Here is a 24610-nt window from a genome sequence, read left to right as displayed (position 1 = left end):
CCCCCATCGTCATAACCGATGAAATGCATCTATATATATATATATATATATATATATGTGTGTGTGTGTGTGTGTGTGTGTGTGTGTGTGTGTGTGTATCTTTGTGTGTGTGTCTTTATGTCCGTGTTTATTCCCCACAACCACTTGACAACTGGTGCTAATGTGTTTATGTCCCTGTAAGTTAGCAGTTCGGCAAAGAGGTCAATAGAATAAATACCAGACTTAACAAAATATAATTGACTGGGATTGACTCAATCGACTAAAAATTCTTCAAGGCAGCGCCCTGACACGGCTGCAGTCTAATGACTGAAACAAGTAAAGGAAAAAAGATAAAAGATATTACCATGAAAATATGTTGCAGGTTATTTTCTGATGGTGAAGGGATTGAAAGTATTGTGAAGTGTCTGATGAATCTTGCTGTTACAGGATTACGCCCAGCCCCAGGAGGCCCACAAGCAGCTGATAGAGTTACATCCTGTAAAGAGATTTGTATGAAAAGAGAAAAAAATGTACTGATTAGAAAAATGGTATTTTGTAATTATATTTTTCACACATATATATGTGACTAATGTGTAAGCATCGGTAGTTCAGTAGTAGAATGTTTGCTTGCCATGCTGATGACCTGGGTTCAATTCCGGGACAATGCACTGGTGGTGCTACAGCATGACCACAGCCTTAGGGCTGAAATATGTAAAAGACTAAAAGAGTAAAAGAGAATAATTAAAAATATGTATTGGTATGTATGCGTATGAGTGTGTGTGTGTGTGTGTCTGTAGGTGTGTGCATGTTCGTATGTGTGTGTATGTGCGTGTACCTCTGTGAGTGTGTGTGCATGTGTATGTGCATGTGTGTGTGTATGTGTGTGTGTGTACATGTGTGTATGAGTGTGTCGATGTGCATATATGCATGTCTGTATGAGTGTGTGTGCATGTGTGTATGAGTGTATATGTGTATGTATGAGAGTGTGTGTGCATGTGTGTGTGTGTTTGTGTAATATGTACATACATACATACATACATGCATACATATATATTTGTGTATGTATGCACGTATGTATGCATACTTTTACATCCCCATAACTTAGGAGATTAGCAAAAAAGTGAATGAGTACCAGAATAAAGGATAATTTTAATTATAAGGAGAATATAAAATATAATTCGTTTTCAGAAAATAACTTTACCATTATTTCTTTCCAAAATAACTTTTCTCTATCATAAAATCCTCCAAAGTCTAGGAACTGTCGAAGTAATTCAATTGGTTTTTGACAACCATAATCATCTGGTTTAGGCAAATTTAAGTCATCTATAAAAATTATAATTCTCTTGTCTTGAGGAGCCCCTGCGAAAGAAAAAAAATGGTTTTATGCCCAGAATAATATACACTCTGATATTAAAAGGAAATAATTAAAATAAATATATCCTTAAAAAAATAAAGAATTATAGGTGCTGACATGGTTGGGTAGTTAAGGAGCATGCTTTGTAACCACATGGTTTTGAGTTCAGTTCTACTGTACAGCTCCTTGGATAATATAGTAATAGATTCCAATAAAACCTCAGGGCTGACCAACACCTTGTGAGTGAAGTTGGTAGATAGAAATTCTGTTGAAGCCTGTTTTGTCTGTCTGTTAATGTTTGTATGTATGTATATATGTATGTACATACATGTGTATGTACATAATGTTTCTCCTGATGCTTTAACCACTGAGCCATGCACCTTCAGTAAAAATACAGCAGGATATTTTTATATGCACATTGAATAGCTATGGAGGCCCAGAAGAGCAAAATAAAAACCAAAGGGGTCCATAGGCCAAAAAATGGTCAAGAACTGTTTTAAATGTCAACTTTTTCTTTAAATATCTAAATCTTACAAACCAAGTATATTTTTCCGTTTTTTCTCCAGTTTCGTTTCAATCATTTCTTGAGTGCGTTGGCTGCTTGTTTGAGCAGAGAAGTTCAGATAAACAGGAACATATCCTCCATTCTTAGCCATTTTATTTAATAATCCATGAGCAATAAGAGACTGAAACAATGAATAAATAAATAAATAAATGAAAATTTATGCAATTTAACTAACAAGCAACAAAATCACTAATTTTTAATTATTAATACTTCAATCTTCATCATCATCATCATCGTCGTCATCATCATTGTTGTCATGGTCATGGTCATCATCATTATCATCATCATCATCATCATCATCAACAGCAGCAACAGCTGGATGCTCTTCCTAACACCAACCACTCCGAGAGTGTAGTGGGTGCTTTTTATGTGCCACCAGCACAGGAGTCAGTCAGGTGGGTTTAGCATCAATCACATTCAGACAGAACTTTTTACATGCCACCAGCATAGGAGCTTGTCAAGGGGTACTGGTATTGGCCATGTTCAGATGATGCATTTTACACGCCACCAGAAGGGGAACCAGTCAAGGGGAATATATATAATATATACACACACACACACACACACACACACACACATATATATACATACATATATATATATATATATAAATATGATGAGCTTCTTTCAGTTTCCATCTACCAAATCCATTCATAAGGCTTTGGTTGGCCAGGGACTATAGTAGAAGACACCTACCCAAGGTGTCACGCAGTGGGACTGAACCTAGAATTAAGTGGCTGGGAAGCAGACTTCTTACCACACAGTCATGCCTGGACCTGTGTCACAAAAAGCATAGGAATAAATTACTGCTCGCAATGTATTATGGCCAACAGGACAACTGAATTTATCTTTGGTTGTTTTTAAATAAACGGTAGGATTTTTAATTAGCTTCATATTTATGTATGCTTATATCAAAGACTGAAAGAAATTTGCAAGCAAAGGCGGTGAGCTGGCAGAAATGTTAGCACGCCGGGCGAAATGCTTAGAGGTATTTCATCTACCGATATGTTCTGAGTTCAAATTCCGCCGAGGTCAACTTTACCTATCATCCTTTCGGGGTCAATAAATTAAGTACCAGTTACACACTGGGGTCGATGTAATCGACTTAATCCCTTTGTCTGTCCTTGTTTGTCCCCTCTATGTTTAGCCCCTTGTGGGCAATAATGAAATAAGAAATTTGCAAGCAACTCACTTGTGCAAGTGCTGTGAATCAAAAGCATACCAGATGCCAGGAGCTTTCAGGGGTCATCAGGAGAGAATGCACACCATTTTGGGGCTTTCCTTTTGATGACCCCAAAATTGATGTGAGACTCCACCAATAGGATCTACTCACTAGTGTTCAATCTTAAGTCCTTCATCTCAAGATCATAAGCACCATTCAAAATGTGGAGTCACACAGTTTGACTTGCTTATTAGCAAACAGGTCCCTGCCTCAAACCTATTCATCGTTTCTCGAACCAGGTTTCATCATTGCAGTTATTTATATCTATATAAATATTTTCACTAATTGTTTTTAATGACAATATGAAAAACTTACTTTTCCAACACCTGTGTCTCCAGTCAGTAATACAGGGTGCTTAATGCATAAAAATTTCTGAAGAAGATAACCATAGCGTATGGTGTCGACTGTTTGAACTACAATGTTGTAATATGGGACATTTCGGTCATATTTAAAACTGGGGACAATTTTATCCCAAAATTCAAATCGCCGTGATTCAAAGTCAATGTAACAACTCCACAAATCTCCACTGACGGGAAGCTGAAATAGTAACAACATAGGAGATAAAAGATTTACTAAGAAAGAAACGATTTATTGAGAAACTTACAAAAAGATTTTGCTAGATCTTGGGAGAGTCATTGCATCAATAATAAACACACGGACTGGTTTTGTTTCACTTCTTTATTTTTGCTTTGTGTTAGTCCATTAGTTAACCATTTAGCCAATTAACTAATTGATTGTTTTCATTAATCATTTGGGTAATCAATAAATCAGTTAGTTTTGTCAAAGTTCTGGAGAAGAGTGGGCATGTCCTTGATACGGTCAACCTTGATAAGGTCATGAATGGCGATGAAAGGACTTTGATAAACATAACCATTTGATTGATTAACCAAACAATCAATTGGTTAATTGCATAAATCAGTGGTTTCCAAAATGGGTAGTACTGCCTTTCTGTTGGGGGTGGAAAGATCCAGGGGTGGGGGATGAAGAAAAGCCATGCGATAATGGAATGGGGTGGCCAAAAGAGGGTGATGTATGCAAAAACAACAAAATAATGGGTTTAATTAGGTTAAGTTTTATTTATTTGTGAAATACCATTGTTTTGAATTTGCTGCAGAAATTGGTCTAACCAAATCTGATAAATCAACCATCTCAATTAAACATTTAATTTTATATTTTCTGCCATTTATGTAGAAATAACATTCATGTAATTATTTTCAAGTGCATAAATGAAATGAATAAATATATAAAGGAGTGAGTAGATGGATGGATGGATGGATGGATGGATGGATGGATGGATGGATGGATGGATGGATGGATGGATGGATGGATATTTTTGAAAACTTTTATACATACCCTAGCATCTGCATTATCTTCAAACAGGTTTCTGATAAAACTATCAAAAGCATCCCAATGAGATTCAAGAATGCTACCTCCCAATCCCCAAAGGTAGCTGAAGATGAACGAGGCACAGAGTAAAGGGTTAAGTTTATTAGGGTCCATATAGAAGTTGATGGGAACATCGTTGTAAAACAAAAGGGATTCAAGTAATTTGCATACGGCCATTACTTTACTTATGTCAACCTTTAAAAAGAAACAAAGAAAAAAATTACTATTATATAATAAAATGTATATTACTAGAACAGAAAATAATAAGCAAAGTTTAGGTGAGTTAAAATATGTTTGTGATATATTTCAACTTCTGAAGGCAAATTCACTGCAGTTACTGTGGAGAAAATAATTCTCTCTTAGGTTATAAGGTGTAAAAACACCATGTCTGCCCAGTGTTGCCCCTGTCAGATTCCCAGATGCAACGTTTCCAGCTCTTTAGTCATTATCAATGAGAAACGCCAAAGAGAGGTAACTCTGGGCAGATTTTAAAACCATAGCTTTAACTAAAACACAGTCAACAACATTGACTGAGTTGTGCTATTAGACTGCCAGGTTAGAAGAAATTCAACAGTATCAGTGCCAAGCAGTGTTAAGCACTGCTTGACACTGATAGGCGAACTGTAGGTGAGTTATAATAAAATCATTAAATTTATGCTTCATATCATATTTTCCAGGATCCAGTTAGTCTGGATGATGGGATATATATTCTCGAGGTTTTATTTTCTGATAGAGACTTTATTTGCTGTTTGGATGGTGAGTTTGTTAATAAAGAGAGAAAGAGCCTGTGATTGTTAAGAACCTTAAATTTCTTATAGAAAACTAAAATGGTTTTTATCACTATCTAGAATGTTAGTACTTTGCAAAGATTATCTCATAATAAATATCACAATGCCTTCTCTCTGATGCTGTAATGATTCTGCCTGACCACATAAAAGTGGGAATTTCTTAGATAATTAAAAAATGTGTTTATATTTATGATGTATCTTGGGAGGGCCATTATGCCAATAATTAGAGGGCATGTCATTGATGTGGTTATGAATGGCAACAAAAGGACTTTCATAAACCAAACTGATTGATTGGTTGATTAACCAAATGATCAATCAATTAGTTAATTAGTTAAATAGTTAACCAATTGACAAATAGATAATAAATAAGTGAAATCCAGATTGTGTGAGTGCTTATAATTGGCATAATGACCCATCTGAGATACAACAAAATCTGTTTCGAGAAAAAAGTTTAAGATCACTGAATGAGTATTTAAAATAAATTGGTGGTGGTGGTGGTGGTGGTGGGGTCAGATGTACTGGTGGTGAATTTCAGGAAGCATGGAAATTCTGAAAGATGTAGTGTCTCAACAGCTAACAAGAGATGCAGATAGTTTATTTCATGCTTCAGCAATTCTGAGTGTGAAAAAAATGTTTCCAAAAGTCATGGGTGCTGTGTTGCTTTTCGATTTTGTAATCATGTCTGTGAGCGTAAGACATATGAAATTAAAAACAGTGTCCAAGGTTGTTGTTTGAAAGATGGTGGATAATCTTGTGGCCATCTAATAAGTCAGTTGCCAGAAGTCAGAGTTTTAATATTTCCATGCACAATCTTGCAAACCAGATACAATATCAAAGAAATACATGTATTTCTAACTTTTCTGGTTATTCACACTACATATTAGTTACATTCATTAATTAATTTTTACATTTCAGTATAATAGTACTCTGAGATTAGAAGTCTGTTATTACCTGTTGCATAGTGTGTTGACATTTGTTGATGAATTGAAGCCCCTTCTCAATATATTTTTCAAACAAATCAAATAAATACTCAGCATTTTCATCAAGCAACTTCGAACTCCAAATTTTAACCCATTTCTTAACATATGGCATCCATTTCAGCTGTTCAGTATCAATATACACCATTCCACATCTAGAATAAAATTAAATCTTGTTTTAATGTCATTGTGATTTGATGATTAAATTTCTATGTTCAAACTAACCGCTTTGAACATAGAACAGGGAGAAAATGGCCTTTGTTTACAGGTTAGGTATGTTGCAAATATATTTAAATTGATTTAATGGTTTATTAAAGAGTAAGTTACTGTTAGAAGCAAATATATCTTTCATCGTCCAACCCATGCTAGCATGGAAAGCGGACGTTAAACGATGATGATGATGATGATGATGATTTAAAAGGTAAATGTTTTACCGGCTGACTGTAGCGGGAGAAGCTGCTGCTAAGTCTTGAACTTCAAACATCATGTGTATGTAGGGAGTTAGTTGGATTCTTTCACTGTTGGCAAGACATAACATCTTATTGTCATCCAAAACTGTATTCATGTTCTCAATCCACAATGCATCGACTGGACCATCACATATTACCCACTGGTGATTGTCACTGGTGTCCTATTAAAAATAATTACATTTCAAATCAAATTTGATAAACATAATGATTCATCATCATCATCATCATCATCATCATAATCATCATTGTCATCAGCATCTGCCTTCCATGCTGGCATGGGTTGGATGGTTTGACAGGAGTTATCTAGGTAGAAGACAGCACCATGCTTCGCCGCCTGTTTTAGCAGGGTTTTACAAGAAATAAGCTCTGGGGATGATTTGTTTGACTAAACCCTTCAAGACAGTGCCCCAGCTTGGCCAGAGTCCAATGACCGAAACAAGTAAAAGATAAAAGATATACTGGGATTGATTTGTTCAACTAAAACCCTTCAAGGTGGTGCCCCAGCATGGCCACAGTCCAATGACTGAAACAAGTAAAAGATAAAGATACAACTTACATTACATGCAGCTCTTACAGCCAGTGCTAAAAGACCATCGTGCCATTCCATGGTTACTTTATTTATTCCTCCATATAATTCTTCAATGTCAAGAGATTTAGGATTTAAGATGAAACAAAAAACAGGTCTGTAAAAACTATTTGCTTCTTCAGATGTGTGTAGATTTGTTAAAACATCTTTCAAAATCTAAAACAAATGGAAAATTCTTTATTATCAATGGAAGCAGTATTAGTACCTAGAAGCAATTTGAATATCTTACTTAACATGGATATACTAACAGAAAGCCACTATGCAGTGGTATATACCTTGTATAAATGTATAGTGTCAATAAACCAAGAAATATTGGTACCAGGCAAAAAAAAAAAAAATCCAGTACTGGCTCTTTAGCACTCTATGCCTGCATGAGATGCCCTCAGAAGAGAAATGCCACAACATTGTGGCTTCCTGTTAGTATATACATGCTAAGTAAGATATACAAATATAGAATATGCTATAAAATTTAAGATTTTAACCCTTTAGCATTTAAACTAGCCATATCTGGCCCAATTATTCTACTTGTTTTATGTTCAAACCAGCTAGATCTGGCCTTTAACATTTCATATATCATCATCATCATCATCATCATCATCATCATCATCATCATCATCATCATCATCATTTAACATCTGCTCTCCTTGTTGGCATGGGTTAGATGGTTTGACTGTAGCTGATGAGCTGAAGAGCTGCATCAGGTTCCATGGTATCTACACACGTAAGATATGGTTACTATTACTACATTTCTTACCTGATATATTTATTTCTTCATTGCCCACAGGGGCTAAACATAGAGGGGACAAACAAGGACAAACAAAGGGATTAAGTCGATTACATCAACTCCAGTGTGTAACTGGTACTTATTTAACCCTTTCGTTACTGTATTTATTTTGAGATGCTCTGTGTTTCTTTCAATTACTTTAAATATAACAAAGAATTTAGTAAAATAACTTCGTTATCATTCAGCTAGTGTTAGGAACATAAATTGTGACTAAGGTTTGGTGGAAGATTTTAATTCAAAACTTATGAAAACAAGACATTTGTACTCCGAGCCAGAGCCGGTTTCAGCTGGGTTGGTAACGAAAGGGTTAATCGACCCCAAAAGGATGAAAGGTAAAATCGACCTCTGTGGAATTTGAACTCAGAACAAAATACCAACAGACGAAATACCTGATATATTGTTGTCTTGCCACCACCTGTTGGACCAATCAGCATAACACCATGCCGTACCAACATAGTTTCATATAATTCAATCACTTTTTTCACCATGGCATTGACAGGTTCAAGGTTGTTTTCTTTCATTACATTCAGAATTTCTGATTCAAAATTTCCATAGTCGTTTGCAGGAACTTCATTCCCAGGGAATAAGTCTTGGAGAATAGCCTAATCATTTGACATTAAAAGAATATGTTTAAGGCAAAAAGAATATTTGTTTGGTAAAAATTTGTCATTCAAAGAATTAAGAATATCTGCTTTGTGTAAATTACATGCACACACACTCATAGAGTTACTTAAGTTCTTAAAATCAAGTCAAATCCTGTTTTAAGGAGATTCAAATAAGTTTGAACAGTTTTATCAACCTAAATGAATGTTTAGGGGGTTTAAAATAGAAAAGCTTATTACTTTTAAGTAATAATTAAACAGTTAAATGGGTGTAAATTAAAACCTTAAAACTGTCAGCAGAGGAAGGAGGAGAAGGAGGAGAAGGGGAGGAGGAGAAGAAGAAGGAGGAGGAGAAAGAGAAGAGGAGGATGGGAGAGGAGAAAAGAAGGAAAGGAGGAAAAAGGAGGAGGAAGAGGAGGAGAAGCAGAAGAAGCAGATGAAGCAGAAGAAGAAGAAGAAGAAGAAGAAGAAGATGAACTGGAGGAGTAGGAGACAAGTTGGAGTAGACAGATTTAAGGGATGAAGTATTAGAGTTATAATTAGCTGTGTATGAGTTTCTATAAATTTAAGTAACCACATATACCAAGAGAGATATACAGTTTGCTGTGTAGGTAAGATCCTTTAGGTGGGAGGTGACGCCACCTTTCTTGCACCTGTGTGAAAACTTTTGCACTGGTAGGCTGTGTAGTGCACACTCATTGGATTTTCGTTTTCACTGAACACATCAAGAATAGAAATTGCATCAAGTTTTGCCAAAAGCTTGGTGATACTCAAGTTCAAATCACCCAAAAGATTCAGCAGGCTTTTGGGAATGATGCCATGGGCAAAACTCAGATCAAGGAATGGCACAACATCTTCAAACATGGCTGCATCTCAGTGGAGAGTGAGGTGCACTCAGGCATACCATCTGCAAGCCGAAATGAGGAGCTGATTGAGAAAGTTTGGTAAATAGTCATGGAGTCCAGGAGATTGCTCATGAAGTGGGAATAAGCACAGGATCAGTGCATTCCATTTTAACAGAAGATCTGTGCATGTGGAGAATGTAGGCAAAATCTGTCCCTGAGGTGTGGCTGGTAGAACAGCAGAAGCAATTCTGCATGGAAATCACCCAGGACATGCTGGACTGTGCAAACCATGACCGAGACTTCGTGAAGATTATCATCACTGGTGATGAGACATGGGTTTATGGTCTCTGCTTGATGCATTCACTCATCTTGCATGAAGACAAAAATCTAATAAGCATGCACTACACATCTGGGAACTGACATGGCCTACTAGCACAACATTTTCAGACACGTGCAGGAAAGGTAATGTCATTTTCCACCCAAAGGGATTTTCCTATGCAACAATATAAAGAAGAGATTTATCTAAGACAAAGAAAACACAAGATTATTATAAAAATACCTGAAAGAGATCTGCATCTTCTTTTAGAAATTTTGGTAAGTTGCTGTCTCTTAGTGATCTTATTAAAAGTAAATTTTCATTTTGTTCTGTATTTTGTCGCTTGGAAGAACCAGCCATGACTAGAACAGATTTTATTGCCCGCATCCCAAAGTCATAATGATCTTGTTGTGATAACTGTTCACTGCATAACTTGTACATTTGGGTAATCTTTTGGGCTAATATTTTTGATGACAGGAAGCCTTCGGAGTATAAGATCACTTCAGCAATCAAACCTAAATTAAAATGTAAATTTTAAAAAGAAACAATAGCATCTTGATTGAATGATTAAGAACAAGAATTCAAATTTAGGAAATGTTCAGGAATCTGATGTCTCTGTTCACTCATCTGAATAACAAAGCTCAGGAAAAACAAACAGTAATGTATTTTTCTCCCACACCTGGGAAGGTACTTCTGCTGCTTACAAACATTCAGATATTCTAGACCACATATAAAAAAAAAAACACAGCAACCTTTGACCCAGTGATGTGCACTAACTACTACCTCTAGCTCTTCCTCCTTAGAATACATGATAGTCAGGAATTTCCCCTTTGTGCATATTGTTCTAGCAGCCATTGACTTGCATCGGTTCCAAAGAAAAGTTAATGAGAACAGTCTTATTACTTTTGAAGACTTGTAAAAACCAAGGGTAAACCTCTTCCTTCTGACAATTTTGTTTTAAAAAGTTACCACTCTAACATCACAAAAGCTAAGAAGAAATTATTCTACTATAAACTACTCTATCTTTTCAGATACCTTAGCAATTCTCTGATCTCTGTGAGGGACCTGACATCATCAAGAAAAATCATTAGTCTTCTACCAGTAATATATCCCATGGGAGGAACTTTTTAGCATTTAAATCAGCCATATCTGGTTCAAATAGTTTACCTGTTTTATGATCAAATTGGCCAGATATGGCCTCTCAAACCTATCCTACAATGTCATTCTAAAAATAAACAACCACAGCATTGAAATCTCAAAGCTAATAATATAATAATATAAAGCTCTTTCCCATTTCATATAAACTCACAGGGCTATTTTTCTGGTTTCTCTTACATATACATCCCCCACTGGATGGGACACTGGTCCCTCACATGATTTCTCATTTTCACCAGCTGAGTGGACTGAACCAACATGAAATGGAGTGTTTTGTTCAAGAACACAATACATCACCTGTTCCAGAAATTGAAACTACAATCATACAATCATGAGTCTAACACCCTAACCACAAAGCCACGTGCCTCCATTTGTCCTATGACTGAAACAAGTAACAGATAAAAGATAATAGCAAAAGCTTCCTTTTAACCCCATCGATGTAAGTTTTGCATATTTTAGTCACACACTTGTATTCTACTTACAATAATCTGGAACCATCATTGAAATTGGTCTGAAAAGTGCTTTTAGATTATCAGGCAGTTCAGTTCGTCCTGCGTAATCTGGGTTCATTGTTATAAATGTAGCACAGGAAGCAACCAGTTTTATTTCACGACCTTCGAACATGAATCTTGACAACTACAGAGAAATTAAAAAAAGAAGTCTTGAAAATGGCTTTAAGATTTCAATAATATGATTGCTCATTTTTAGAATGACATTGTAGGGTAGGTATGAGGGGTTGGATCTGGTCAGTTTTAACATAAAACTGGTAGAATATTTGGGCTGGATTAAATGCTAAAGGGTCAACTTTCTTCCATATATCATTCAGTGGAACGTTAAAAGCACATCTGATCATGATCGTTGCCAGGGCCACAGATTGGATCCCTTGCTAGTGACATGTAAAAAGCACCATTTGAGTGTGATCATTGCCAGAGTCGCCCTACCGGCACATGTGCCGGTGGCACAGGAAAAACAACATTCAAGCATGGTCATTGCCAGTGCCGCTGGACTGGCTCCCATGCAGGTAGCACGTAAAAAACATCTTTTGAGCATGGTTGTTGCCAGAACTGCCTGACTGACCCTTGTGCCAGTGGCACATAAAAGCACCCACAACACTCTCGGAGTGGTTGGCATTAGGAAGGGTATCCAACTGTAGAAACTTTGCCAGATCTAGATTCTGCCTGGTGCAGCCTCTGGCTCTCCAGACCTCTAGTCAAACCATCCAACCCATGTCAGCATGGAAAGCAGATGTTAAACGATGATGATGATGATTAGGTTAAATTTAACTTATATTATTATACTTAGATATGGTCAAATTTTGCCAATTAAACACATGCATGCAGCCTGCACAAACTCAGTCAATGCATGAAGAATAGGAAAGTTGTGTGTTTCCCCTCAGACAAGCCTGGCAGAATGTTGATAGACAGCCTGTCAAACTACAACCAGGCAGTGCTACCCAACATCACCAGCATGAGAGAAACAACAATTAAAAACACTGTGTGCATTTAATTGGCAAAATATGATGATCCCCAAGTATAACAATATTTGTTTCAACACACGATTTCACAACAAGAATCTTGCAAAACAAATACATAAATTTAACTTACTTTTTCAGATTTAGCATTTTTAATGGTCACCAACTGTTGAGCAATTACAGATAGTACCTCAATGTTTATTCTATTGAATTCATCAAAGCAGCACCATACTCCTGATTGTGCCAGACCAGAAAAAAATCGTCCCATCAACTGTAAAGTAAAACCAAAGATATTTGTTTGTCATTACTCGTAAACATGCAAATTTAAATCCTTATACAAATGAAATAACTTTGCAGGCATGGGTGTGTATTTAAGACAATTGCTTTGTCACCATGTGATTCCAGGTTCAATCCCACTGTGTGGCACTCGGGGCAAGTGTCTTTTAGTATAGTCCTGGGCCAACCAATGCTTTGTGAGTGAACTTACTAGACAGAAATTGCATGGAGCCTCTGTGAGTGTGAGTTTGTGTGTGTGTGTGTGTGTGTGTGTATGTGTGTGTGTGTGTGTGTGTGAATGTATGTGTGTTTGTCCCTCACCCAACTGCTTGACAACCAGTGTTGGTTTGTTTACATTACCATAACTAAGCAGTTCAGTAAAAGATATCAATAGAATAAGTACCAAACTTCAAAAATAAGTACTGGGTTTGATTTCTTCAGCTTCAAATCTTTCAAGGCGGTGCTCCAATATGGCCACAGTGCAATGGCTGAGACAAGTAAAAGCTAAAATGTATTATTCTAATCACCTTTTACTCTGAAAAGAAAGGTTTATGTCTGGAAGGGTCATTGTGTTGGTTGATTAATTTCTCTATCTTTTATATCTGAAATATTTGGGGGCTTTTGTTCCTAGAGTAGAAAAGAATATTTTCACAGAAATAAGAAACAGCTGAAGCTTACCTTATAATCCAGTCCATCTGAGCAGTTGAAAACAACACATTGTTTTGCTAAAGATTTAGCTAAATCCTTTGTTGTTTCAGTTTTCCCTGTCCCAGCTGGTCCCAAAGGTGCTCCACCCAAATCTAGTTGAACTGCTCCCATCAAGCATATGTAACAGCGATCCTAAAAAAAAAAAAAAGAGAAATTCAGTAATTTAAAGAATTTCTCAAGAAAAATTCTCATATAAATTTCAATGATTAACTCTAAAGAATGAGAATTACAGTTGAAAGGACTGAACCTGGAACTATATCGTTGGAAGCAGGCTGCATATATATCATCATTTTTATGCTTCCCATGCTGGTATGTGTTGGATGAGTTGTCATGGTCTGTGTTGTCTCCAGTTGGGAGATGATGCTTCCATTGACTGATGCTCACATGTGTCATTTGGGCTGGTTTCTATAGTTGGATACCCTGCCTATTAGCAACCACTTCATAAACTGTTCTGAGAGTGTTTTTTGGTCCACTAACACCAGAGATGTTGAATAAAGGGACCTCAGACCCTTAGGCTGTCTCTGCTCAATTTGCTAGCCATTTTAGAGGGTGTATTGGTTGCATTTTGTGAGGCCAGCACTGGAAAGATTGTTTCACTCAACCATCACTTTGAGGGAATGTGAGTTGTTTATTGGCACGAATGAAGGGGGAGGGAAAGGTGGTGGTGGTGGTGGTACCTTACACACAGGATGATGTAGAGAGTAATCCAAGCTTGGACACATAGATCAGTGAAGGGAAATTGGGAGTGGGATAGTCATGCAAGCTTGACAGTCATCAAGGCAGCCATTGAGTTAGCATTTGGCTTTAACTTTTCAGCATGAATACAAATCAAGAGACCCGAAAAGAAACTTCATGATAAATGCATCAGGATGTTGTTTACAGTCTTTCTTGGTAATCTTCCTACCATCATCTCAGTTATCAGAGGAAGAAGAACAAAGAAGAGCATGTTATTCAGGAAACTGCTAGAGAAGCAAGAACGAAATATCCAGCAACCCACTTCTCTGGAAACACATTCATGGACATACAGGTATCATCAGACTTAGAAAAGCTATATCAATCAACTTGTGGAAGACACTGAATTTCGGATGGAGGATATGAAGACTGTTAGGGAAGATTGGGACATCCTGCATGGAGGAGATGATACATAAAATGTTAGCAATGCTAACATGAGGAAGCTGATGGACTGTTTCAGTTTGTTGACTTCTGTTCAGAGAAGACATACTGAACTTCCTACTCCAATCAATAGCATAGAGCATTCAACTGATATATCGTTCGTTTAACGTCTGCTTTCCATGCTGGCAAAGCACTTGTAAATTAAGCAAGCACCTCTAGTCACTTAACTTGCAACTAAATGATGGTGGAGGAGGAGGAGGAGGTAAGCTAATATTTTTGGTAGTTGTGATGCTATGGGTGACTTACTGTCAATGGTGTTATAACAAGTCGAGAAGATGCTCCAAGGTATTCATAGCCATAGATGTAGTTTGAGTTACACATGTGAACAACACATGTGTCTTGTTCAACTTCCCAGTAATATCGCAGCTGTTTCTGCCATTCAAAGCTATGACAATTTGAGATCTAAAAAATATAATTATATATATAAAAAAAATAACAAAATAACATTTCAAGTCACTATAGCATATATGAAACTGTTTAAAACATCAATTATTCTTGCCATAAATCTGTGAAATTTCTTTATATCCACTTTTATTGTATCATTTACTCCATAACAAAATACTTTTGAATTTGAACATTTTAATTTGTAAATTGCAATGAAAGCATGAACTGATAATACAAGGAGTTTTTTGGAAGAAGGAAGTTTTAGATTTCTGCTAGAACTTTCCTTTCCCTCTCTTCCTCAATAGCTTCTACTTCTTTCAACTAAAAAGTTACCCAAGCTCACCCTATGCATACGCCTCTTCTCTCAACATCTCAACTGCTTCTTATTTCCCATAATACTTTGTTTAATCCCCACTTCCCAACAAATCCGGCTTTCTACAATTACTTCCTATCTATGTTGTCTTTACTGTCATCAATCAACAAAATTTTACGTTGAACCAACCATTCTGGTAAAGCCTGCAGAAGTCTTGGAAGCTACTCTTTCTTCTTTGATTAAATAACAAAGATAAACTTAGGATTATGGAATCTTATAAGAGTTATAAGTTATATATAATTATAAGTGTTGTGACACTCAAAATTTTTTCTCCAATTTGCCTGGATGACAAACACAGGCCAGATGAACACATGGCTATAGAAACAATTGCTTAGTAAACTTCTCCATGAAATATGAATGCAAAACAGTAAAACAAATCACAAACATTACATTTATATCTCTGTACATATAATGTAGTAATATATTTTGACTTACATCTTTTTCAATCAAATTAGAAACAATGTCACGAGCATGGACTTCTATAGTTATTAATGCACATAAGGTAGAACGTGCTAGTTTGTCCAAGCCACCGCTCACAAGTTCTGCAAGTTTGTTCAAATTCTGTGAAGAAATGAAAATATTGTACATAAATTCTTTGGAAGAATCAGTCAACCCTTTCATATCCAAATTACTCTGTCAAGTGTAATGCTTGTTTATTCACATTGTCTTGAATTAATCATTAATTAATCCTGTAGCTTTGAGATTTTGATGATGGCAATTGTTTATTTTTACAATGACATTGCAGGGTAGGTGTGAGAAGCTGGATATGGTCAGCTTGAACATAAAAGGGGTAGAACATTTGGGCTGGATATAGATAGCATAAATATTAAAGGGCTGAAGAGAAAAAAAATCATTTAAAAAATTAAACATTTTGGGAATGATAATAAAATGGAACTGCAAAAGGATAAACTGAAAGTTCTTACAGATCATAAATAATTCTGATCATAAGAAATTAAGATCAAGTAATCGTTTAAATAAGGAGATTCTGTGAAGAGCAAAGTTGCAGCCGCTGCAAGTGATTGTAGCATAGTGTTGATTCCACCTGGCTGGTCACACTCTCTGTCTAACCAATCAATGACACTCGAAAACAGTTATCACTTGAGTATTAACTGATGACAGGCATAAGAGAAGTAGGCTGAAGATTATTTGCCAGCAGACATTTTAAGATGACCTAAAGACAATCAACATGACATTGAATGAATATTAAGGCTAACAACTGACTGAACTCAGTGAAGGAGCTTGCTGCCCAATGTGCTGAGCAATGCAGGAGGACCTAAGGCCAAAAGCCTAATGATTTAAAGAGAAGATGCAATGTTTGAGTGAATAAGACATTGGTCTCTCAGCTAAAGAACTGAATGTTTCAGCAGGATAAGACATAAAATTCTCCTACCCAATTTGTCTCACAACAAAGCAAATGATGATGACAATGAAAACAAATCATAATGCTGGTTATATTTGGGACTGATGGTTTGTTGGGCCTATACAAAACATACAGCAGCTAAAGTAGTTACATCTTTATTGCTGACATATAAAAGGAGAAAGATATGTAGCAGGGACAGAAAATTCCTTGTGATTTAAGTTATTAAGATATGGAATTGTTTATGTGTAAGCTGATGTAACAGCTTTTTGAAGTGCTAACTATTTGTTTTAATCTCTATCTTTAACTAGAAATTCTTCCACTCACTAATTTTATTCAAAAGGTTTTGTGTCAAAATGCACTTCAACTTAAAGATTTTTAAATAAAATCATTACTTTGAAACAAGTCTCTTCAAATACTTTCAGTTTCTCTCTCACATTAGCATTTTCTGCAAGAATATGAGTCAGACAACGGCACCATATAATTTGGGAGATGGTCAGTGTCACCTGCAAATAAGTAAAGATACATGCAATAAAACATTTATAGATATACAATAATCCTTCTATTAAAAAGGACTTCTGGAATTATAAACTATAAATATATAAATCAAAACTAATAAGAATTAAATATTTAGAATACTGAGAGATTTTAAAATGAGGTATAAAAAAGGTGCCTGATGCTGAGATCTTGAGGTAAACCTTAGACGAAATACTTGGGAAGTAACCAGAAGTCTGGGGAGCCACTAGCACTGGTATTTGGTAGAGAGATTCAGGAAAATCAGTTTAAATTTTGATACAAAGCCAGGAAATTTGGGTGAGTGGGTGAGTTGATTGTGTTGACATTATCACCCAATTGGTACTTATTTTATCGAGCCCAAAGGGATGAAAGGCAAAGTCAACCTTGGTGGAATATGATGTGAGAATGTAATAGATTGGAAGAAATATTGCAAAGCCTTTTTATCTCCATTCTAACAGTTCTACCTGTTTGCCACCAATAGTAATAAAGCAAACTGGGACAATGTGCAAGGGAGAAGACTGCGCTGGTATGGTCATGTGATGCGTATTGATGAGGACAGCCATGTAAATAAGAACTGGTCTCTATTTGTGGAGGGAACCTGTGAATGGGGTAGACGTAGGGATGAGGTGGTGAAATATCATCTTTGGTTGTTGAGTCTCTCAGAAATAATGACAAGTGACTGAGATTTCTGGTGATTTGCTGTGCTTGAGAAGACACGTCAAGCTAAGTGAAATCATGGCCTGAGCTGGTGACATGTGCCAGTGACACATAAAAGGAACCCTTCCGGTGACATGTAAAGAGCATCCATACCCTTGTAATTTAATAAATAAAATATGAAGTGGTTGTACCTACTTGCTGTATGTTTAACAAGACCCATTGTTCATAGTTACACTCGTGATATTCCAGCATTGCAGATTTTAATAATTTACGAATATTCAAAAACATAGCTTCTTCTACTTTTCCAAGCCATTCTTCCACATTTCCACGTGATTTCAATCCCTTTCAAGAGATAAACATATAAAAATGTTATATTCAAATGTCATGAAATAGTCAAACTTTTTTGTAAAAGGAAATTTTTACTTAAAATTTAATAACAATATTTATATTAAGAATGACAGCAACATATACAATATATATATACAATGTATGTATACATATATATATATATTTCATTTCATAGCTGCCATCACTGAAGAGTGCAGAATTACATACATATGCACAACAAAACACCACGAATAATCCTGGATTATCCACTTCAAGCTGTCAGTTGCTACTGGAGGATTATGGTTCCTTAGTTCTTGTCTCATTTTTATAAGAGACATAAAAATAAAGAAAATCTTACTTTTCCCAAACCAACTTTTTCTCCTTCTGGAGATATCATTCCGATAATCTCATTGCTGTATTGAATGGCAAGTTTGTCTTCTATTTCTGTGAAATGAAAAAGGGTGAAAATTACTTTCTAGTAATGTATTTTAGATGTTTCAATTATGCATAATTAGGAAGGAATTCATTAGTAAGATGTGCTCGTATGAATATGACATTTTGTAACTAATTTTGTACAATGTATTCTTTTATTCTTTTATTCTTTTATTCTTTTATTTATTTCAGTCATTTGACTGCGGCCATGCTGGAGCACCACCTCAAGGGGTTTTAGTCAAACAGTTTGACTCCAGGATTTATTCTTTGTAAGCCTAGTACTTATTCTGTCGGTCTTGTTTGCCAGACTGCTAAGTTACAGGCATGTAAACATACCAACATCAGTAGTCAAGCAATAGTGGGGGGTGGACAAAAACACACAAATATATAAATATATATATATATACATATATATATATATATATATATATATATATATATATATCATCATCGTTGTTTAACGTCCGCTTTCCATGCTAGCATGGGCTGGACGATTATATCATCATCATCATCATCATCGTTTAACGTCCGCTTTCCATGCTAGCATGGGTTGGACGATTTGACTGAGGACTGGTGCAACCGGATGGCTACACCAGGCTCCAATCTAATTTGGCAGAGTTTCTACAGCTGGATGCCCTTCCTAACGCCAACCACTCAGAGAGTATAGTGGGTGCTTTTATGTGTCACCCGCACATATATAAATTTAAATAATAAGGATGAAAAATTGAATATTAATTTGATTAGTATCAATTTAAAACCAGTGGCCTAGCATATTGAAAAATCTGAAGATTTCTCATTAGCTTCAAATGTTTCCAGCAGATCAGAGCAAAGTCCCCCACTTCACTCCTGCAAATCAGGCACCAACTACCAAGATACCCAATTTGCAAACACTTTCTGATACCCAGAGTCGTCTTCGATTATCTTCTGGAATGCATTGTGATCACAATTCAGTTGCACAAAAATCTCATGGATCATGACTCTTCTGTCCATGTAAATCAAGACATCTACTTGCTGGTGATTTGTGTCAGTGGTCACAGCTGATGGTCTTCTACTGCAATGCTGGTTCCTCTATCTTTAAACTTCTTCATCCACCTGTACTCATTATTCTTGTCAATGCTGTCATCTATGTAAACAACCCTCTATAGATATTGGACAGACTGCACCTTTCTTTTGTCAAGTATCCAATGGCAGCATGTTGCTTCTGATTGGGATCCCTTATTTGGAACCCAAGTCTTTAATATGAAGAAAGTTAAAGGCGACTTAAAGAGTAGCACACAAAAAAAAAAATAACTCTACCAATCAAAAGTAAATTTTTGGACATTATCTTTGACCAAATAATGTCAATGAATAAACACAAATATACCAACCCAGTTCATCTGCATTTTCTGACTGTGCAATTTCTTTAAATTCAAGCTTTGCATTGAAGCATTTCAGCAGATGCCGTTGTACAGCTTGAACATTTTTGGTTTGAGACAAGATTTCAAGCAGTTCATCATTGGACAAAAAGTAAAATCTGAAAGAATTTTTGAAAAATTATGATAGAATTAGCACCAGTAAAATTTCCACTTCTTTCTTTTTTATTTTCCTAAAATTTTCGTTGCATCTTGCAATCTTTAAAAAAAAAAAGAAATAAGTGGAAATTTTACTGGTGAGTGTGTTAAATTATAAGGCACCAAAAGAGAATGACTCTCCCCAGACACAACACAATTTAATATTCTTTTTCAGGAACTAAATCATTAATACAAACTGACCTTGGAAACACCATTCGTTTGGACTCTAGATAAGTCTCTAAACATTTGTGAATTGCATCCAGAAAAGAATTGTTCATTTGAAAAGTTTCTAGTAACCCTGGAACAGAGAAATATTTTAAAATAATGGTAATACAATAAATAACCAAAAAGTATGGAGCTTAAAATTTCCTGTTTCTTTATATAACAATTTACTTCAGCATGGATTATTTAATTGAACCATTCTGTCTTTTCAGACCCTATCCATGCAATAATTTACCTGCACAGCTTTGACCCAGTACATGTCTACATCTGCTTGTTTTGCCTCCCTCCAAAAATGATTTTTATGCTATGTAAGGCATGACAACCAGAGACAGCAGCTGACTACTGGGTTGTTGGATAAATTTGTTTGCTTTTGTCTCTTTATTTCAATGCTTTCCAGTGTTATTTGAATTAACATGAAAAATAATTCCATCTTTGTTTTGTGTGCTGCATGGAAGATAGAAGATTTTCCTTTGAAAACACACAAAAATTGTTAACTTGACTTAAACATTTACCATTATAAATTTTCACATTAAATAATAACTGTTTAAGCGAAGATAATAATTTTTGTTTGTTTTTCAATGACTAATATATGCCTTGCCTGCTGCAATTGTATTAAATTATTTCTTATTAGATAAAACCAATGCCTTCTTACCAGGTTGTGTAACAGCTCTCATTGCAAGAGGAACTTTTTGAACCTTTCTCATTATGTCTTTATATGATTTATCTACTTGTCGGAACATACGATCCTCAGATGGCAACTGCCGCTGTATGTCTGCTGCATTAAAGACGCTTTCCAAATATAGCCAACTTCTCTGACAGAGTAACCATTCATCCTAAATAAAATACAGAATCATAAAAGAAAACATATTCTTTTACAATAATTGAAACATTGTTTAGATCATCATCATCATCATCGTCGTCGTCATCATCGTCACCATTATCATCATCATCGTCATTTAGCATCTACTTTCCATGCTGGGTTAGACGATTTGACTGGAATTGGCAATCTAAAGAGCTACACCAGATTCCAGTCTGGTTTAGCACAGTTTCTATGGCTGGATGCCCTTCTTAACTTTGACTACTCCAAGAGGGTAATGGGTGCTTTCATGGCTGTCAGTCATGTGACACTAACATCAGCCACAACAGTTTCACTTAGCTTGACAAGTCTTCTCAAGTACAGAATATCACCAAAAGTTTCAATCACTTGTCATTGCCTCCATGGGGCCCAACGATTGAAGATCATGCTTATCTTAAAATATATTATTAGGAATGTTAATTTCTTTAAAGCAATCACTTAGGTGTTTCATTGTAAGAATCTACAAACTAAACAAATTAATCCAATAATTCTTATTCTATTATCAGTTTCAGGCTGAGGCTGTGGCCAAGCTGGGGTACTGACATTAAAAAAACTCATACATACACACATGCAGATTTACACACACACACACACACTCACACACACACACACACACACACACACACACACACACACACACACACACACACACATACACACACACACACATACACACACAAAGCTTCTGTCCACCAAATTCACTCAAAAGGTATTGGTCAGCCCAGAGCTATAGCAGAAGACACTTGCTGAAGGTGCCACTCAGAGGCACAGCAAAGAACTGAGTGGTTATAAAGCAAAAATTTTGCTTTATAACCAAAATTCTTGACCTCACAGAAGCTTACTTAGCAACTACTTGGTTCTAGGCAAGTGTCATCTACTATAGCCCAAAGTTGACCAATTGACAATGAACAATAAAGAAGTGAAATAGAACCAGTGCATGTGTTTATTATTGGCATTATGATGCTCCCAAGATACAACGAAATCTGTTTTAATGCATAAATTCACATCAAGAATCTTGCAAACCAAATACGGAAACAAAATTACTTACAAGTGTTTTCCCAAAAAGTTCCATCTGTCTTTGCCATTCTTCAACGCGACTCTTGATAGGACCCACGTATTTAGAACTGCTAATTGTAGTAATGTTGATATTGCTATCTTCCCATAGTTGTTGAATATCGTCAGTTCCACCTAAGATATATGTATCCTTGTAGTCTTTGTATGATAAAACTGTCAGCTCAACAGATTTCCAGGATTCTTCAACCTTAAAGAATTGAAAACATAATTTATGAACCTCACCAGTCCGCAGTTAAACTGTCCAACCCATGCCAGCATGGAAAGCGACTGATGATAATGATTCTTACCTTTTTCAGTATCAATTCTAGATTGTACTCTGCTGTTGCTTGGCTTGATATTTCTTCAAACTGAGCAATATATTGGTCTGCCTTCATCTCTGTTAGTTTACGTAGAGTCAACTCGTCTCCATCCTGAAGTTTGCAGTCTAAAATGTTTTCTAGCTTTTCCCAGTGTCGTGGCTTCAAGTTACAATTTCTCAGATGGGTAACAATTGGCAACTGTAAAAAAAAAAAATTATCTAATTAATTTATATGACCTTAAACAAAATAGTTCTGATTACTGTATTTCAGAAGACCCTCCTTCACAGTAAATTAAGTTACCTAGTTAACAGAAGTGATCAACTAATTCCCTTCTAAGTATTACAGGAAATATATTTCACAGGTGATTCAGTGGATTACTCCTGTATATTTTATTCACTGTCTTTGACTGCACTAAATCCCTTGTACACCCATACGAGGGAGTGCTGAAAAGTTCTTGGCTTTAAGAGTATCACAAAAGGCCTGGTCAGAGGCCCAACCATCCAAATTCTTTTACAGAGCTTAGAAAAATTGAAGAACTACAGTGGTAAGTGTGTAAATCTGAGAGGGGAATCTGTTGAATAAAATCATAACTAATTGATCCTCCTGTATTTTCTTTTACCCAAAACCAGAAACTTTTCAGCACCCTCTTGTAGATCACATTAAGTACACTGTATAGAATGTCTACATACTTCTTTTTCTGGATATCAATCATGACCATTTCCTAGACAGTAGAAAAGTCCTTTTTTTTTTCCCTATAGACTAAAACTTTAGCCTTTATTCTGTTTACTCACAGACTTTTAGATTTTGCTTTCACATCTGGGATTTCTTCTCTGTTTCTGCTATATGGACTATATCAACATTATAAAGGAGTTCCTATAGGCAACCATTCTAAAAATGTTCTACTATGATTTGGAGAAGCATGAGGACCAAGCCTTGCAGGTCACCTATTTGCACTGCATCTCTGTACATAGCTTACACTGCTATCACCAACAACTCATCTACACCTACTTTGCTTGAAAACCACCAGACTGTAGATCATGCTACTCTGTCGAAGGCTTTATCTAGATCATAAAATACTATCTAGAAAACCTTATCCTTGGCTAAAAATTTCCCTTGTAGTTGTTTGACTATGAAGAAAGCATCACAAGTACTCAAACTTGGAACAAATTCAAACTGCATTTCACTGAAGTAAATTCTCTTCTTAGACAATTGTGTTAATACTCAATATTTAGCTCTACAGAAATTATGAAAGAACAGTATTTATAAAAGGGTTTTAACCTTTTCTTTAATATCTTCCACTTGGTTTCTTAACACTGGTACGACAGTATTTGGAGGAAGCCCTTTCTCTAACATAGTCACAGTTTTCAGGTATCTCGACGTTGTGGAAATCATAAGATCAGGCTCTAAGGTTTCGAATAATGCCTGGAAAGAAATTAACATTATTAATAGTACATAGGTTTTTGAAATATACAACATTAAATTTTGGCACAAAGCCAGCAATTTCAGGGATTATATTGACCCTAGTACTCAACTAGTACTTATTTTATTGACCCCGAAAGGATGAATGGCAAAGTCAACCTCGGTGGAGTGTAAAAAGCACTGAGTCCACTCTGCAGAGTGGTTGGTGTTAGGGCATCCGGCCATGAAAACCCTGCCAAAACAGACACAGTAGCATAGGGTAGTTTTTCTACCTGGCAGAGCTCCTGTGAACCATCCTACCCATGCATGCATGGAAGGTGGACATTAAACGATGATGATGATGATGATGAATATGAAGATGAACGAAATATCGCTAAGGATTTCACCTGGCATGATAATGATTCTGTCAGCTCACAGAATGCAAAACTGGAATAAATTCTGTAAAGCATGCTATCAGTCTAAGAATTCTGCCTACCTACTGGTACAG

At 36.0% G+C, this 24610-nt stretch overlaps 1 protein-coding gene across 1 annotated transcript in view; it reads right to left on the bottom strand.

The window, feature by feature from the left end:
- LOC106877012 (dynein axonemal heavy chain 6) overlaps window positions 1-24610 on the bottom strand; it is an 80923-nt gene that overhangs the window by 33969 nt on the left and 22344 nt on the right. The window contains exons 21-44 of the mRNA XM_089337607.1: window positions 23983-24126; window positions 22693-22902; window positions 22380-22592; window positions 21128-21308; window positions 20455-20551; window positions 20071-20216; window positions 18630-18715; window positions 18140-18286; window positions 17167-17277; window positions 15850-15975; window positions 14904-15059; window positions 13455-13616; window positions 12634-12771; window positions 11512-11665; window positions 10118-10389; window positions 8501-8713; window positions 7298-7483; window positions 6706-6902; window positions 6246-6426; window positions 4474-4701; window positions 3436-3657; window positions 1872-2019; window positions 1181-1338; window positions 344-475 (exon numbers count right to left, since the gene is read on the bottom strand). Coding sequence (XP_089193733.1) covers window positions 344-475; window positions 1181-1338; window positions 1872-2019; window positions 3436-3657; window positions 4474-4701; window positions 6246-6426; window positions 6706-6902; window positions 7298-7483; window positions 8501-8713; window positions 10118-10389; window positions 11512-11665; window positions 12634-12771; window positions 13455-13616; window positions 14904-15059; window positions 15850-15975; window positions 17167-17277; window positions 18140-18286; window positions 18630-18715; window positions 20071-20216; window positions 20455-20551; window positions 21128-21308; window positions 22380-22592; window positions 22693-22902; window positions 23983-24126 — 4008 coding nt within the window. The remainder of the gene's footprint in view (window positions 1-343; window positions 476-1180; window positions 1339-1871; window positions 2020-3435; window positions 3658-4473; window positions 4702-6245; window positions 6427-6705; window positions 6903-7297; window positions 7484-8500; window positions 8714-10117; window positions 10390-11511; window positions 11666-12633; window positions 12772-13454; window positions 13617-14903; window positions 15060-15849; window positions 15976-17166; window positions 17278-18139; window positions 18287-18629; window positions 18716-20070; window positions 20217-20454; window positions 20552-21127; window positions 21309-22379; window positions 22593-22692; window positions 22903-23982; window positions 24127-24610) is intronic.

This window comes from Octopus bimaculoides, chromosome 19, assembly GCF_046866305.1.
Source record: "Octopus bimaculoides isolate indiv1 chromosome 19, ASM4686630v1, whole genome shotgun sequence".
NCBI lineage: Eukaryota > Metazoa > Mollusca > Cephalopoda > Octopoda > Octopodidae > Octopus > Octopus bimaculoides.
This window is presented reverse-complemented; position numbering and strand designations above follow the sequence as displayed.